Source organism: Rutilus rutilus, assembly GCF_951802725.1.
Source record: "Rutilus rutilus genome assembly, chromosome: 15".
Taxonomy (NCBI): domain Eukaryota; kingdom Metazoa; phylum Chordata; class Actinopteri; order Cypriniformes; family Leuciscidae; genus Rutilus; species Rutilus rutilus.
In genome coordinates, this window is record NC_140220.1 from 28,550,542 (window position 1) to 28,569,261 (window position 18,720).

At 37.8% G+C, this 18,720-nt stretch overlaps 2 protein-coding genes across 7 annotated transcripts in view; one reads left to right on the top strand and one right to left on the bottom strand.

Moving 5' to 3' along the window:
• palld (palladin, cytoskeletal associated protein) overlaps window positions 1-14,338 on the top strand; it is an 82,890-nt gene extending 68,552 nt beyond the window's left edge. For 3 of the 6 annotated variants that reach the window (XM_084431518.1, XM_084431519.1, XM_084431522.1), the window contains 11 exons: window positions 1,397-1,535; window positions 2,617-2,718; window positions 3,223-3,261; window positions 5,780-5,998; window positions 6,455-6,604; window positions 7,793-7,881; window positions 8,734-8,866; window positions 10,275-10,482; window positions 10,677-10,842; window positions 11,410-11,543; window positions 12,607-14,338. In XM_084431518.1, the coding sequence (XP_084287644.1) occupies window positions 1,397-1,535; window positions 2,617-2,718; window positions 3,223-3,261; window positions 5,780-5,998; window positions 6,455-6,604; window positions 7,793-7,881; window positions 8,734-8,866; window positions 10,275-10,482; window positions 10,677-10,842; window positions 11,410-11,543; window positions 12,607-12,767 (1,540 nt within the window). In that variant the 3' untranslated portion in view covers window positions 12,768-14,338. The remainder of the gene's footprint in view (window positions 1-1,396; window positions 1,536-2,616; window positions 2,719-3,222; window positions 3,262-5,779; window positions 5,999-6,454; window positions 6,605-7,792; window positions 7,882-8,733; window positions 8,867-10,274; window positions 10,483-10,676; window positions 10,843-11,409; window positions 11,544-12,606) is intronic. The other 3 variants (XM_084431520.1, XM_084431521.1, XM_084431523.1) reach the window with 1 other exon arrangement.
• Window positions 13,993-18,436, bottom strand: cbr4 (carbonyl reductase 4). Its single transcript, XM_084431525.1, has 6 exons — window positions 18,283-18,436; window positions 17,419-17,570; window positions 17,015-17,135; window positions 16,717-16,850; window positions 15,047-15,181; window positions 13,993-14,947 (listed from the first exon to the last, which is right to left on the bottom strand). Exons 2-6 carry the CDS (start codon window positions 17,561-17,563, stop codon window positions 14,769-14,771), a joined length of 714 nt encoding a protein of 237 aa, XP_084287651.1. The 5' UTR covers window positions 17,564-17,570; window positions 18,283-18,436; the 3' UTR covers window positions 13,993-14,768.
• Between the last annotated feature and the right edge of the window lie 284 nt (window positions 18,437-18,720).

Genomic DNA, 18,720 nt, shown 5'->3' on the forward strand with positions numbered 1-18,720 from the left:
TCAGGCCTGTGTATTACGGAGGTTTCCTCTCTCATTCTCAATCCTACAGAAGTATAAACTGGTTCACAAGTGAGAATGAGTGCTTTTAAAGGGATAGCAAATTAAATTGCTCACCCTCATGTAGTTTCAAACCTGTATGACTTTCTTTCTTTTGTGCAACACAAAAGGGGGAATTTGTACAAAATGTCTGGGCTACTTTTTTATTTTTCCAAAAGTAGAAGGCGACCACTGATCATTGAGCTCCAAAAATAAATAAATTGTTGATTTCGCAAGTGTGACGGATCACAACATACTGGATGAATGAGATTTGATTGCTATGGTGGAAAAGATTTTGAGATTATAATGACTTTAAATTACCTCAAAGCTATTGAATGACTTACGTCTACTTATTCTATAATCTTAGTCTTAGTCTTTTATGGTAATTTTGTTATTTTGGAGCTTGAGGGACCAATAGTGTTATTGTTGTTTGGTTATAACTGAAACTATTAAAAGTAATTTTCGTTAACTGAAATAAAGCTGAACTCAAATAAAATATTTGTTACATGAAAACTTTACGTACTAAAATGAAAATAAAAAACCTAAAGTGAACATTAAAATAACTTAAAATTAAAAATAAAGCTGAATTGAAATTTCTTTTTTTTAAACTGAACAAGTGTCAAATTAAACTTAAGTCAAGTTAACAAGTAACCCAAATGACTAAAACATAAACTAAAATTAAATTGAAAACTCAAATACTGCAAATTCAAATGATTAATAAATTCTGTAATAGACAGTCTATACTTAATATTAAAATACACTGGGACAAACAGCCACTGTTCACAAGTAGCAGTATTTTAATTATGCAATATTATTAATTATTTAAACTTCTGCAAGTAATGCAGATACAAGCTGATCAAGTACCGAATCTTTGAGAATGTTTTCAGAGCTTTATTGTTACTCGTGATGTATGATTCTGATCTTCAGTTAAGATGGTCTGATGAAACTTGAGTTTATTCCACTCATCCAGGGGTGTGTGAGAGAGTTTTTCTTCAAAGCTGCTGCTCCTGTCCTCAACCTCTCCATCTCTATTTTCTCTGTTATCTCCCACTTGTTCATTCCTCTCTCTCTCTTCCTGGCATTCCAGAGCCAGAGGGGGAAAGATAAGAGACTGCTGCGGAATTTTCAAATAGATAACGGAAATTATTCTTGCTTCCCAGTGCGTATGCAAAACATTTTTTTTATGATGCAACGTATTATAAAAGCTGTTGTTCTGTTTGATTGTTTTTGAGTGTGCATTAATCCTAGCCGCTGTCTGGAAAGGTTTTGTGGACAGGTGGTTATAACACTGTAGCCACAGTTTCTTGCTTAGTCTGTAATCTGTTGCTTTTTTCAGTATTTTCTGATTGTGTTTTAACAGAGCTTTGCCACGTAAGACTACACCCCGTACACCTCGCATCTTCTCTGATTCGGATATCCAGGGCTCCAAAGACGCAGTCATACAAGATCTAGAGAGGAAACTACGTTTCAAAGAGGAGAGACTCAGCAATGGACAGCAGGTACTGTATGTGTGTAAAAGGTCTTATGTTTGGATTACTAAAGAATTACAGTAGATCATTAATAGTACTACCATACTAGCCTTACTAGCATTACCATATTGATTATAATGTCTATGTACACCACCATTATAACCAATAACATAAGCAGTCATGTTTGAGTGTATTTGGTCATTTTCTTTAAGGGAGTTAGTTCTCCCAAAAAATTTAAAATGTCATAATTAGCTCTAAAAGAGTTCTAAAACTCATATGACCTTCTTCTGTGGGGCACAAAAATTAGGAATTTAATTTAACACTGTTATTTTCCATACAATGAACGTATATTGGAAATAGTATTATTTATATACTGTACTATTATAGTATTTATGTACTATTATAGTACTTATTAATAGTTTGAATTTTTTTATATTTTCAGTTTTCATTTTAGCTATTAGCCATTTTTCTATTTAGCTTTCATTAATTATTTCTTTTTTAGTAATTTTACTACAACTTAATTACTTTAACTTAGTTTAGTATGTTTGTTTTTCATTTACTATTTTTTTTTTTTTTTCAGACAAGTTTTTTTTTTTTTTTTTTTACAATAACAAAATTAATGGGAACAGATGCTATTGCGCTTTAAAAATGACAACACAAGTCATAAGATGAGTGAATGTATATTCTGTATTTTAGTTGGTGTTAAAATAAACTTTCTTTGGATCTTGATTCCTGCTGAAGTGTCTGAACTACACAATGTGACAACTGTTTAGTTGACTATAATAGGAATTTCTTTTGTATTATTTTTTTATTTATATATATACGTTAACTGTGACCTTTCATTCTTACAAAATACACCTAATAAATGGAGAAAATTACCTTCCACCACCAGTTCCTCCAACTGAAAATGTCACTCAATATTGAAGCCCCAAAATCAATCAACCCCACCACACATAGCAAAACCCACCACCACGTGTTCAGCACGACTAACAGCCTTGAATTTACTAGTACAGGTGACCAAATAATCATAATGCTTTTGCTTGTGTGAGTGTGTGTGTGTTTTCTCACACAATAACCCAGGCTCTGACAGATTAATCCTGCTTGCTTTCAGAGGTTAACCTATGAGGAGAAGATGGCTCGCAGGCTGCTGGGTGCTGACAATGCCGCCACAGTGTTTAACACACAACAGGTGGAGGAGGAGCCAGTTACACAGGTATACACATGCACATACACACAGATTCACATATACTCATGAGCACAACACACAAACCCACCTACACAATGTCTCCACTGTGTCACAGCAAACAAAGCAGTTGTTCATAATTGGCTGGCTTTTTAAACATGGGTTATAAACAAAATGCATCCATTACAAATTCGTACGCGCACTTTTTCCAGTGTACCACTTGGCGGTTGTATTTCGTTTAGAGCATTGTGGTTTGCCTGCGTGCTTGTAAACGCGTCTTAATTCAGCTAATAGCTACAAGCTCCTGCATGTGCTTGTACATATGCAATGGATACGTAGTAAGGTGATGTAATTTTGGCAAGGAGAGTGTTTCGGTGAGGCATTTTGGAGGTGTGTGAGCAGGTAAGTTCATAACAGGATAAGCAGCACATCACAAACACGCATTGAAAGTGCACTTTTGTGCAATAGGTGTGTATATGTGCAGGATGTGACATCATCCTCAACCCCCTTGCCTGTTGTCTGATCTCTCTACAGGAAAGCAGCTCAGCTGACTCAGAGTCTGTCCCTCAAAAGGTTATTCATTCTCATCCTGTCTATTACAAACATCATGCAGCGGCCTGTCTGTCCTCCTTATATTTCGCTGTTCTCTGAGTCTGTCTCACCCCTGTATTTCCCTTTGCTTCACCTCATGAGACCACCCCCGATTGTTTAATCGTCTCACCCCTCTGTGTGTGGCCACCCCCATGTTTTGTGATTGTGTGTTTACTCTATCCACTATGTTTTCTTATGTGTCTCTGTTTATGGAATATCTGAGTCCTGAGTAAGCGTCGCGGTAAAGTCTTTGACAGCGATATGACAGTGATGACTATTGTAGTCTCTGGGAAAATCATCAAATATGGAGATTTACATTGCAATCTTTCTGATCAAATAAGCAGTGTATCCAGTGTTTGAATTACAGCAAACTCCTGGGGGGTCCAATATTAGGAAGAAAGTAGTTTGCATGACCTCAGCTTATTGTTCTATAGTGAAATATTTTAACCAGCAGGCTTCATTGTATTTTAGCTGTTGTAAACAGTTTGCTAGCCTATATTTTAAACTTAATGAGCCTTATTTTAAACTTGAGTCATATAATGGCACAGCATAATGTTTGTTTATCACAATTTTTATTTTTATTGAATTGAATTGTGAAAAGCCACATAACTTTTAGTTGTATGCTATTTAGTAAGGTATTTTTACAAAGAAATCTATCTAAAGGTTTCTTCTCATTTACCCATAGAAATGAATGGCCAACTAATATGGTAACCAGGATCTGTTTCCCCTTGTTCTAAACCAGGCTCCTAATATACGATGGATTACTGAATATATCAGTGATGGAAAGAACTGTCAGCCTGATTTTAGAGTGTTTTGACTGGGACTAGGGGGTCGGTGTTCCTTAAAGCACCCCTGTAATTCAAACACTGTGTAAAACATTTTTTAAAAGAAATCTCTTATGCTCACTAAGGCTGCAAGCTGAATTTTCTACGTCAGTATTAAATGATCCTTAAGAAATAATTTTAATATGCTGATTTGTTGCTCATGAAACATTTATTATCAATGTTGCTAACAATTGTGCTGCTTGATATTGTTGTGGAAACCATGATGCATGTTTTTTTTAGGATTCTTTGGTGAATAGAAACATTTAAAGAACAGCAATTATTCAAAATAGAAATCTTTTATAGCATTATAAATGCTTTACTGTCACTTTTGTTTAAATAAATGTGACCTTGCTGAATAAAAGCATACATTTTTTTTTTTTTTTAAATGGTAGTGTACATAAGAGGTAGAGGCAGCCAGTTATCGAAAACCCATTTATTACACAGATACTTGCAAAAAAAAAAAAATTACATGGACATGAAAGTGAATTTAAATCATTTTATCTAAGAAGAAAGAAAATAAGTAACTGTAATTAGTAAATAAGTCATTTCTAAGGTTACCCTGTTTCAAATGTCTGGTTTAGACATTCTACTAACTTTAAATAGCTTTGCAACTGTCAACTAACTCTCATTAATTGCAACTAACTTTCATTGGAGTATTAGTAGACTGTTAAGTTAGGGTTAGTAGAATAAGTATGCATACTTGCAGAGTTACTTATAGGCAGTAGAATGTCCCTTTATTCATCCAAATAAAGTGTTAGCAGATATTAAGCAGACAGTCTACTAATACTCTACTGACTGGTAGTTGACATGTTGTAAAGTTTCTTATAGTAGAATGTCTAATGTGGACTATCGAAGTCGTGTTACCATTTCTAAATATCATAAAATCATTAATACAGTCATTTGCTTTTTACAGCGGTCAATTATGCAGTTTAGCGAACATTATACAAAAGCATTTGGCCACCGAACAGGTCAATCATCATAATATGTTCCAGTGAGCTGTGTAACAATTTTGAATAACCGATGAATTGTTGAAGGACTTGAAAAGGACTAACATCATGTCATCATGTTATTGCTAACTGATCAGGCACTGGAGACCGCATGCGTCTGCTTTGCACATTTCCTACACTCGAGTGGAGACACTAAAATGCATATGCTTCTCTTCCTCTGAACTGTGGGAAGTGGATATGCTGTTAATGTTGTGCCATAAATTTAAAGTGTGCTTAGAACTCAACACACGTCCTTGGGCAAATAGCGGTTGTCTGTGTGTTTGCATAGGATATGTGCATGTGTGTGTGCGCTTTTGAGAGGATGTGGCTGGACATTCAAGAGAACAAGATTGAGTGTGCGTTTGTTGTCTACGTATGTAGTTATGATGGTGTGTGTTTCTGCAGCTGTGTCTTAAACCTGCAATTATTGTTGTGATGTGTCATCAGCACACACTTTCCTCCAGATGTTCCTTCTGGCTGCAGAGTGAAATAAAAAGAAACAGAAGACAAGAAACAGACCAGATGAAAGATCAAAAAGAGTGAAATAAGAGTTGGATACGAGACTGAATAGATTATAGGGCACAGTGATGAGAGGATGTGTGCTTGAATGAATAAAACGAGTGATTGAATGAGTTGGTAACTTGAGGAGAAGATCATAAATGAAAGTCTTTGTGTTTGTATGTGTGACAGGAGTATAAAGTGTCCAGCTTCGAGCAGCGGTTGATCAGCGAGATTGAGTTCCGTCTGGAGCGCTCGCCTGTCGAGGAATCTGACGATGATGTTCAGCATGATGAAGACGCGCCCGGAGAGGTTGCACCGATCTTCGATCAGAAGCTCAAGCACTACAAGGTCTTCGAGGGCATGCCTGTGACCTTCAGCTGCAAGGTCATCGGAGACCCAATGCCAAAGGTGAGATGTCATCACATGCATATTTACATTTCATATTGCTTGTAAGCAGATTCTTATCAAAGTGACTTTCTCAGCAGCTAGTTAAGTATTAAAGCTTATTTCATTGTAGATTATAATCTAGTTTATTTTACGGTTAATGGTGCTTTGCAAAGTGGCATGTACTGTATGTTGTGTTAAGGGTTTGTAGGAGAGGAGTCTGGGAAGCTGGGATTGGTGGTGGAGTTTATCATCTGTGACTAGGCTGGTTTCATCAGAAGCTCTGCTTCACTTCTGAGATTCCTGCCATATATGGCTGTCTCGCGATCTCTCCTGACTACCATGAGACCACTGTAATGACTGTGTGATGACAACAGACTTAGTAACAAGAGCGATGATGAAGAGAAAAAGAAAGGATCAACAGTACAAGCTTTGGATTGTTGCATAATCATGTTTATGTCTGTGTGTGTGTGTTTGTAGGTGTACTGGTTTAAGGACGGAAAGCAGATTTCCAAGCGCAGTGAACACTACCGTATCAGTCGTGATCCGGACGGCACATGCTCCCTGCACACAGCTGCTGCCTCACTAGATGATGATGGGAACTACACCATCATGGCAGGAAACCCAGCGGTGAGATATACACTCTTAATATAATACACAAGACATGATTATATTGGCATAGGGAAACATTGTTGAAAAGATTGATCATCTTTCATTTTAAAAGTATGCTCAGTGTGCCAAGTTAACTTAACACACTTAATTCAAATTCTGTTTAAATCTAACTGATTCAAGCTGATGAATTGTCTGTGTTTTTACACATGCAACACAAGAGCATGCATTTCTCAGAAAATTGGAGACTAGTCATCCGCCCAAATTGCAAAAGACAATATTTTTGCAATAATTAGTTTTCTTTCCTATAGTAATAATGAACTTCATTTTTTTAATGTTAGTTTTGCTACTGAATATATGATGCATTTTATCTGAGTTTGATATCATTTGATAGCTTTCTCATACACACACACACGTCTGGTTCACTATCTTTGTGGGGACTCTTCATAGACTTAATGGTTTTTATACTGTACAAACTGTATATTCTGTCCCCTTACACTAACCCTACCCCTAAACCTACCCATCACAGAAAACTTTCTGCATTTTTACATTTTCAAAAATATATAATTTAGTATGTTTATTAACCCATTTCCCCCATGGGGACCGCTGGCTGGTCCCCACAATGGAGGTGATCTCAGGTTTTACTATGCTTGTGGGGACATTTGGTTCCCACAATGTAATCTAAACCAAACGCGCACACGTCCGCACACACACACACACACACACACACACACACCCAGTCAAGTGGCTAGTCAGCTTGACCAGTGTTTTGGTGGAGACGGATAAACATCGGTAGTCAGGGGGATGTGACTGACCAGAAGAAAGATATTTCATACAGCCTTCGGAAGGGTCAAGAGTTCACACGCACACACACATTGGGTTTCTCATGTTTTATGGAGACATTCCATAGACATAGTGATTTTTATACTGTACAAAATGTATATTCTATCCCCTAAACCTACCCATCACAGAAAACTTTCAATGTTTTTACATTTTCAAAAAACATCACTTATTAAATCACATTTATAAGCTGTTTTTCTCATGGGGAACAAAAAATGTCCCCAGAAGGATTTTGGATATTGGACATTTTGTCCCCATAACGTAGGAAGGGTATACTTGCATTCCAGCTATTGACCATAAGAAAAGCTTAACAGGTACTATGGGTTTCTTTACTTATCTCTCTCTATATATTCTGTTTTTCTCTCTTAGGGGAGAGTGAGCTGTACTGGAAGGATGATGGTTCAGGCTGTGAACCAAAGGGGGAGAAGTCAGCGCTCCACACCTGGACACATCCGCAGGTATACAAGTAATGCTGTTTCTAAACATACACAGCCAGTGGATTACAGCAGGTTCAGGATCAAGTTTGCTTTATCGGACTAGCAGTAATAGAGGGCGTGCCCCATGTAAAGAACACCTGTGTATTTTGGACAATGATGCAAGGACAAGTTAAGAAGTCTTTTGTGCAGAATAGAAGATGTGAATCTTTTTCAAAGGGTGGGGTTTCCTCTGGATTGGATATAATATATCTGGCCATTCAGGCCTTTGAGGTCTTTACATTTTTGATTGACAGTCAATAGTCTCCAAAGGCAATGCAAAGTGCCAACCTATCATTCATTCATAAAAGTAGAAATTATTCCCTACACATGAAGTAATCGGAGCTGCTCTCCATAAAAACAAAACAAATGCCTGTCTGTCTGCACTTATAGTGCACTTTGGTGTCCTGTTACTTTTCCATTTTCCTCCTTTTCCTTTTAATGCATTACAGGCAAAGTTGTTTTTTCATGATTTTTGATATAACACCTATTACTGTAGATATATTTATTAGGTATACATTTTCAATTCCCCCTTCGTCTGAAAATGGTAATTTTGGCCATTCTCACCTTGACCCTGCCTAATATATTAAAGTCCAATAGAAGTGTCTTAATTTGACAGTCTGTTGAATTGATATGAGACCCTTTTATCCAATCTGATGTATGTTTTTTTGTTTTTAATTAGTATGCATTTTATTAAATTGTTCACCATGATATTTACATAACGCAGTTATGATGTTTATGTCAAAAAAAAAAAAAAACTCCACAATGAATAGAATCAGTAAGAGGCAGCAACTGATAGATTGAGTGTAATTTAATTAAATTTTTTATTTTTTTCAGACCACGCTCAAGGTCCAGGGACAGTGGTGATGAGAATGAGAACATTCAGGAACGTCACTTCCGCCCTCATTTCCTGCAGGCCCCCGGTGACCTTATTGTGCAAGAGGGCAAACTCTGCCGCATGGACTGCAAGGTGACTTCACAAACACTGCCACACTCACTTTAACTCCACAGTGACCATAACGCTTATTACATGGTTACTTCACAAATAAATAAACGCATGGGCATGTCAGAGGCTTGAGGAAACATTCTGTGTGTGATTATCTGGGAAAAGTTTCCTCCCTCTGCATTCTGAAGGAAAGAGAAAAAATAAAGCTTAAATAAAGTTGATGTTTCATCACTTCTAAAATGATGAATAACCTCGAGTAAAAGGCTGGAATTATCCTCAGTTTTCTCTCTCTTTCTCCTATTATTGAGTTTTCTACTTTCTCTCAGATGTGTTTCCATTGGCTTACCGCTGTCTCTGAAGACTGTCCTCTCTATCCATCCTTCCTTCCCTCCCTCTGTCTCTGCAGCTGTTTTGTCTGTCCCGTATTTCTTTGTTTCTCCTCATTTGCCGCCTTGCTCATGCCCAACCAACAAAGTGTTACCAACTTTTTTCAACCATTCATGTAATATTTAGCTGCTTAGTATGACAATTTCTTAAGGCAAAGTGCATCCTTTCAGTGACCCCACCTCTACCTCTTATCAGGTCTATTTCTTTCCCTCATGCTGTCGTCTAACCGTAGTATTACATTCTTCTTCTGTACCGCTGCCCATGTCTGGCTGCGAACTGCATACTCAGAATAAAAGCTCACTGTGCCATGGAGGGATTCACACGCTATAAAAAGACATCACCAGTAACAGGAGTCCTTAATGTCAATGGTATTTATAGAGCTGATTTTTTTTTTTTTTTTTTACTCTGGGTTTGAGGCTTTCTAAACTTTCCAGGCCACAAATGTCCCTAGATGCAGTTCAGGAGGTCTAAAATCAAAGTGCCTTTTTTTGCGTTTCCTGCTTTTTCACTTACGCAGGCTGTTCTTTCAATAAAAGTCATGAACACACTCAAGATGGCTGTAGTGAGATGCATGATGGACATTGTAAGCATCATGCAGGGAATATGCACACCCAGGGGAACGGCACTTGAGCAGTGTGTTCATCACAATAAATGCAGATGGATAACCGAGCATCTCCGTCCACCCCTCTCAGCCCCATGCGTGTAAACACAAACACATGCAACACACTCATAAACGTACATAAACACACAGGGACATTCAATGGCACAACTTCAGGTGAGGCAGGTGTTGTTTCTCAGGAATGTGAGTTGTTGTAAACAGATCTCAGGCATTGTGCACAGACTCATTTCCCATGAGAACCACACGCATACAGACGCCACAGTCCAGGCACACAGGGACAAACACATACACACTAGCTTTAGGTTTGAAAATACTTTAAAGGGGCGATTGCACTGTAACTGACATTTTATAGCACAGATAATGTGTGAGAGAATAAATTATACTGAAAACATTTGATTTGACTTGTTGTTTTTTTTCAAAACATAGGTAAGTGGTCTGCCAACTCCTGACCTCATCTGGCAGCTGAATGGCCAGACCATCCGTCCAGACTCCTCCCACAAGATGCTGGTGAGGGAGAACGGAGTTCACTCATTGGTCATCGAGCCTGTCACTAGCAGAGATGCAGGAGTTTACACGTGCATCGCCAGCAACAGGGCTGGACAGAACTCATTCAACCTAGAGCTTATTGTTGCAGGTACTCAACCAAGGTCTTCTACACAACCATAGAGTTCAACTAGAGATAAAATACACTAATATTTTTTTGTTGAAACAGTGATACATTTTTTTTCAGGATTCTTTGATTAATAGAAAGACGAAAGAACAGCATTTATTTTAAATATAAAACATTACATGAGTACTTTATTTTAGTTTTCTTTGTTTCGTTTTTAGCCAAAGAGATGCATAAAGCCCCATGTTTCATTGAGAAACTCCAGAACACAAGTGTCGCTGAGGGTCACCCTGTGCGTCTTGAGTGCCGTGTGTCTGGAGTCCCATTCCCACAGATCTTTTGGAAGAAAGAGAACGAGTCCTTCACTCACAACACAGACAGGATAAGGTAGGAGATCTCAGCCAATCACCAATCAAACTGTAGAATCTCTATGTAATATAAATGAGAACATTATTTTAAGACCCCAAGTAATTTTATTTATCATCGTTGTGTTATACTTGCATAAACCAGACCAGAAAGTAATGAGCTCGCCTGTTGAATACTATTGTCCTCATAGATATATTTTAAAACCACTTTCTACTCACTGTGCACTATGTGTCTGTAAATGGCAGCAGTTGAGAGACTTGTGTTTGAAGCTGCTATATGCGTGTACACACACACACACACACACACACACACAATGCAGATGAAAAGGGCCTTGTAAAAGAAACATACACACAGTAACCCAACCACAGACGCTACCGTCTATACCACCTCAGAGGGACAAGAACACTTAGTCACAAGCTGTAAAGTCTCCAGTCACATTGTTTGTGGATGTGGTTTACTCATGAGGATTCAAATCAAATGAATATGTTCATGTAGCATGAATAAATAATCCTGGCATGAATAAACAATCCTGGCATGAATTGAAGGCAAACAATGTTGCTCATTCTGATGTTCAATTCCATTTCCCAGCATACACCAGGACAACTTTGGTTACCTCTGTATGATCATCCAGCCGGCTCTGAAAGAAGACGCGGGCTGGTACACGGTTTCAGCGAAGAATGAAGCTGGCATCATCTCCAGTACAGCACGTCTCGATGTTCATGGTTAGTTTAAACACACAGTGGAAACGGATCTCATGAATTCATGTAACAATGCTGAGTTATTACCAAAATACACTAAATACAGACTAAGACGTTTTAAGCGGTTTATCTGATCAATCTTCTTGCATTAGTTAATAGAAACCGTATTAAATCTGTCCAAGAAAAGCACACTCCCTTCCTCCGCCCAGTGCTGTTCCCATAGCAATCCCATCAGCCAGTGCTGTGTGTTTGCCATCAACAACAGGTTTAACAATACAGATGCATTACCTAAGGTTAAACTAACAATGGGCTGGCAGAGTCTTATGAAAGTGGTTAGAATTACAGAAGGGGTGTGATTTAACATTGAATGAATGTTATAATCTCCATCATACCATGATTAAAATTGAAATGTATCCAGTCTGGAATGAATTGGAACTGGGAATTGTGACTCAACACTCATTTATGCTTTGATACAATACCAGCTCTAATACCCCAATATTAAATCTCTGTCTGATACCAATACGGTTTTTATTTTTTATTTTATCTTATTTTATAGCCGATAATCAATAAATAATATAGAATGTATATTTGAATAAATTGTCAATCATATTTTGTATTAATATATTAAAAGATAAATACTAAAAGCTAAAGTTATTCATTTTAAATGCTACAAGTGAAAACAAAAAAACACCAATATCGGACAGTAAACTATATGATAATGATATTTGATATATCATACATATTGACAGTTGATAGGAACATAAATAACAAAAAAAAAGCCCAAATTCCAGTCAAACTGTGTCAGAGGTGCAAAATAACTAGCCTATATTGCTTTGCTCCAGCGGATACACACGAATATGAATACATTATTTGAACTCCTTTCAAATCAACTATTTCTATACTACATATTTGACTTTTTTGTACCGTTATACCATGTTAACCCTAAATGAAACATCATATTATATACAGGAAAGTCTCCATACGTTTTTGTAAGTGAGAAACTACATTGATTATGTAGACATCAATTTTACATCCTGTTATTTCTTCTAACTGAGAAATCCGTGTTCATCCTCGTCCTTTCCTTCAGCCCAGTGGCAGCAAACTCACACCCCAAAGCCCAAGAAGGTGCGCCCATCGACGAGCCGCTACGCCGCTCTGACAGAACGGGGTCTGGACGTGAAGGCAGCCTTCTTCCCAGACTCCAATCCTCTTCCTCCCGGCGCCCTAGTGGAGAGCGACGACCTGTAGAGCATAGCATGGAGGATCTGACCTTCGAAGCTTGATCCAGCGTACTCCATAATCCCCACCCCATTTCCCAACAAGAACCTCTTTCTCTTAAGGGGGTCGGATGAAAAAGTGATGGAATGACTTTGAATGGCTTCGCTCAGCATTTCCTCAGAGAGTTTGATTCTTGGTATTATCACTTCTCTGCCCGAGGAGGACTAGACCATTCACTATGCTTTATTTCAGTTGTTTCCTGAGGGGAAGTGATGTGGGTGCTTAAAAGAGGTCATAAACAGACTTAATGGTTCGCTGGCGCACTTAACATACACATACACACACACCAGCACGGCTTTGAGGAAGGAGGTAGTATACCGATGATCACCTTGTTTTTCATCTCTAGATTTTCACAAGTGCCTATGAAATATTTAATTTTAAATTAACTTTAAAAAATAAATAAAAAACATTTATTCAAATAACTAGCATCTAGCTGTGCATGTTACTACAGTGCCAACATGTAACACTTTTTATGTATTTAGTTATAATACCTTAGATTAGATATATTTATGAGATGCTGGAGGACATGTCTTCCTCTCCAGCACAGGAAATAGGACTTTTTTGGGTGGTTGGGGGGGGGGGGGGGGGGGGGGGGGGGGTTCCTCTGGAAGTAGGGAACGGGAAGATGGACACACCTGAAACTCCATGGATCCCATCGTCCTTGGAGCTTCAGGGTCCTTGAGATCCCACACATTGATCAGATGCACACTGCCATAGATAGAAGCTGCGTCTGGATCTACAATCCAGAGATGTCTCACAAGGCCGGGCCTTAATGACCTTTTCCCCACCCCGTCTTTTTGTTCATTTTTACGAGAGGGTAAAAGCGGAGACTGATGCGTCATTTACATGAGCGATGAGATTTTTGCAAGTTTTGGCTGACTGACAGATTTGGACAGATGTTTGTTGTGTTTCTGTGGAAGCGAGAGGGAGGAGGAATGCTTATGGTGAAAGTATAGGAAGTGGAATCGGCACATGTTTGTGAAGGATTGGCTGATGGTGGATGAAGAGGAGATTTATATGAATATTGATTTTAATGATGATGGTGGTGCATGGAATGAGCAGATGGCAATTCTTTGACAGGTAGGCTTCAGTTTTCAGGTTTGGAATTACAGAAACATAACACAAAATGTGAAATTGGCAGCACGGATTTGTTCATGTATATTTAATTGGCTTTTTCAAGAAAAAAGAACACTGAAACCATTATATAACAAAATTTAATACACATTTAGTGTTCTCTCAACACTTGCTCTTTGATAAGCTGAATATCAAATACTCACTTGGGAGTTCAAGTTTAGCCATCATCTCACATACACACTTGCAACGTATATACACATAATATAGCAGAATGTATACATGTAAGCCTGTGATTGCATATGCTCTTTCTTACACAGCTGTTTATCCTTCAAATTAGTCAGATTTTAGGAGGCTCTTTTTTTGCAATATTTTCTGATTTCCAAGCCAACCTGTGCCTGTATACGGACTGTTCTCCTTATTCTCTTCTGGTTTATGAATAGTACAATAAATAAATGTCTCTGAAAGTATTGAGTCTGGGTTGAGTCCAATTGCTCTTGGCAAAAACATCTCTCAATAAAGCTGAATGAGCTTTTTGGTGCTCTGTACTTTGATGTGGTGAAAAGGCCCGATTTTATATTTTAATATTTTTTTTTTATTATCTGAAATTAACTATGACATCAAAAAGCTAGTCATATCCTCCAAACGTTGACCTGTGACCTCCGTCATCCCAAGAATGGAACATGCAACCAAAACCCAAAAATAACATTAATCCAATCCAGATGGGCCAAAACTACTCTTACACAGTTTTGTGTGACTCAGATTTCCATGGAGAGATGGGGAGGTGATCAACAATATCAAGCTTTGATTCAATATGTAAATAGAGATATTGTGCTTTATCAGCGAAACAAAAGTATCCACTTTAACACTTCAATGACTCAGTCAGCTCACGTGTTTTCATCACAATGCCAGTCGCAGTCCTCCGTCCACGAGCAGAACCTGTCCTGTGACGTAAGGGGACTCCAGGAGGAAAAGGACAGCCTGGGCCGCCTCTGCAGGTTCCCCAAAACGGCCCAGTGGAATTCTCCTCGCTGCTTCTTCCTTCTCCAGCGCCGCCGTCATGTCCGTCAGAATGAATCCTGAGAGGGGCGAGTGAGATGAATTCTCAGCTGCACTCATACGACAGCTAATATGTAGGTTAATGGTCAAAAGAAGTAGAAAAAGAGAGGACAAACAACCTGGAGCCACCAAGTTCACTCGTATATTCCGGGTAGCAACTTCCTTTGCCAGGGAGCGAGTGAATCCCTCCAGTCCAGCTTTACTGGCACTGTACACACACTGGCCGGAGTTACCCTTCACACCCACCACAGAGCCTGAGGAAACACGTCATTAACCCTATAAAGCCTACTGTATCATACTTGATAAGCAAATCTTATCAAGCTTATCGTCTTCTGCCAACTGATTGATAGTGAATACTTTTTTTTTTTTTAGCAAGTAAAAGGCCATTTAGTATAATTCTAAAAACTTCCCCTTGCAGGTCATGGTACATGTGTATCTTTTTGCTGTGAAATCTGATACTGATGTGTAAATATGTGACCCTGGATCACATGTCGCATGGGTATATTTGTGGCAATAGCCAACAATACATTGCATGGGTCAAAATGATACATTTTTCTGTCGGCGCCAATAGCCCCATGGTTAACGCGCCGACATATAGCGCAACTGCGCCTCCGGCGACCCAAGTTCGATTCCCAGCTCGAGGTCCTTTGCCGATCCCCTTCCCCTCTCTCTCCACCCCACGCTTTCCTGTCAAAATCTCTACTGTCCTATCAAATAAAGGCACAAAAAGACCAAAAACATAACTTGCAAAAAAAAAAAAAAAAAAAATTATACATTTTTCTTTTATGCCTAAAATCATTAGGATATTAAGCAAAAATCATGTTTCATGAAGATATTTTGTACATTTCCTACCGTAAGTATATAAAACATTTATTTTTGAATGTGAATGCAGCAGAATCGCGAACATAAATGCACAACTTTACAGGGGATATTTCGATTTTTTTTGCACCCTCAGATCTCAGCCAAATATCGTCCTGTCCTAACAAACCATACATCAATGGAAAGCTTATTTATTCAGATGATGTACAAATCTCAATTTAAATAAATTGACCCATGTGACTGGTTTTGTGGTCCAGGGTCACATATAAGAATAACTTTTATATTGTTAGTAATATTTCAAGATAAACACTTACTAGACTAAAGCGACTTATGTTTACTACATCCATACTTCATTTTTTGTATCATATTTGAGACTCACATTATAACATCAGGCTTTTGGGATGTTAACATTTATTTATACATCTCTCAATCATCATTGTATTGCACTGCATTTTATGTTTTGCCCCCTACAATTAAACATAAAACATAGTATTTAAATAGCAGACATATTATTGGGAGAACTTCCATTTAAAAAAATATATATATTTGACTTATTTCATTATGTCAGGCTTTATGGGCTTAACATTCATACACAGGAGGTTTATACTGTACATAGTCTCATTAATGCTGAATAAACATTTCTAACTCATATTTACATGTAAAAATGTTTTTATTCTGATTACACCCATCAGAAATTCTAATTTACCATATTACATAATGTCAAGAGAAAACTGACATGCACTATCAGAAGTGTAAAAACTATATAATGATGCAGAACTCGCAATACTATTTCAAATCTGGAGTTTTTGCGCCATCTAGTGGTAATTAAATGAACCCAAATTGTCCAGCTGCTGATGCAGGGTGAATTTTCCCGTTTTCTCCAGCTTAATCTTCGTGACACTTCAGAACTGAAATGCCAATAATAATCATAAGATCATAAGGTAGTGGGACATAGATAAATATGGCTCACCAATGTTGACAATAGCTCCTCCGTGGCTGAGCATGCTGCGTAAAGCACCTCTGCACGTGAGCATTGAGCCCAGGAGGTTGGTCTGCAGGACAGACAGCATGTCTTCAGATTTACTCCTCAGTAACAATGCATCTCTTTAAATAAATACACATTAAACGGTATATTAGAACGCAGCAGTCTTTTATATATATAAATCTGCTATTTTTTATATAATTGTTTCTTTTTGGCCATGGAAACTGATCTATTTTTTCAAAAACACAATACATTTTCTGCATCATTGCTTTGTGGCGTCTCTGACCTGTTGATGCCAGCCGCGTTAACCAGGTATCCCACAGTGCCACAGTTCTTACTGATGGTCTCAAATGCTCTCTGAACATCTTCTTCTTTAGAAACATCACAGCTAAGACCCAAATGTTTTTCTGAAATTAAATATATACTCCAGAATTACAACATCTATTATAATGCCATTTAAGATTAAAGGTCCTTGCACACTGAGTCCGAAATTTTCTTATGCGTTTTTAACTGCATGCATTGGTCCACCTGTTTTGATTGTGCCCTTTGATAGATGAATACTATTACACATCACTTACATTTAAGTTAAAAAAAGGCCTGAAGGTGTATGATGTCTACACTGCTTTATATCATTTTCATCAACGAACCACTGCAAGTAATTCAAAATGATCATTGTATTCACTGACTCACCTCCTGGCAGAGATTCAGCAGTAGCCTGTGCAGCCTCCTTATTCCTGGACAGCAGCACAACCCTATGACCCCTCTGTGCCAGCAGCTGAGAAATCGCTCGCCCAATGCCACGAGAACCTCCAAACACTACGGCCAGTCTGGACATCACCACCCTACAACAGAAAAAAACAGTGCTGAATGACGACTGCTGGCCACTAATCTATATTGAACAAGTAAAGGTGAAAATACAACTGCAAATAGTGACTGTCTTAGTAAAAAGAAATGGTTATAAATAAACTATGCATTTTTGCTTGACATTGATTGATTGGCATGTCCAATAAATGTTGTTATTTTAACTTAAAATAAAATTTCTTTGACATGACAATCAATGTCAAGTAAAAATGCATAATACTACGTATATATTTGCATGGCACTCCAAGGCACTTAAAAATATATGTAAATATATGGTGTATGAATATGATAGCCATTGAGCACCATATTATTACCATCTAAAACCATCAAGTTTATAAAAAGGGCCATCATAATGTCTGTTTCTTGGACATGTAAGTACCGTGGTATTCATAAAAGTAATTCTTAGAAGTATTCTAAGTATAATGTATAACCGCCACTGCACTTTTTGTAAGGGTATCTGTCATAAAAGTTATTGATACAGCAATGTGTAAAGCAGCAAGAGTTATTATTGCCACTGATAATGAGCAACATATAGCGCTAATACGACATTTCTTGGTTTATTAGAGATAGATAACTAATGAAACCAGCATTTATTTAATCCAGCATGCACGGTGACATTGTTAAATGGTTGTACAAATGGTTGCACAATTACATCTGGATTTAGGCTTTTAGACGACAAGACATCGAACTCACGTTAAATATCGATAAGATGATACACTCGTTTATTCCCATTTAGGTCAAATTGTGTCGCTAAAATGTGAAACTTTCCGAAGGAATGGGTGCCGCCATATTGGCTGCACTGCGCGATGTCAGCCGATAGGTGGAGCCAAACGCACTGCTACAGGCAGCAGCGTTGGTTCAGAAAGAAGATAAATAAAAATAGTAAAGAAATCGGTTGAAGTGGAAAAAAACTTCGAGATTATTTTCGCTGTTTACAAGCATATTAAAACATAGGTATGATATAGAGAAAATATTATAATAATAATATAAATAATGCACATTGTAAATCAATCTAAATAATAAAAAGTGAGGATATTTTTTCTAAATAAAAAACCAATACAATATGCTTTGCACATCACAAATGATGTACACCCGAATCCGTTAATCCTTTTGTCTGTTCATTTTCACATT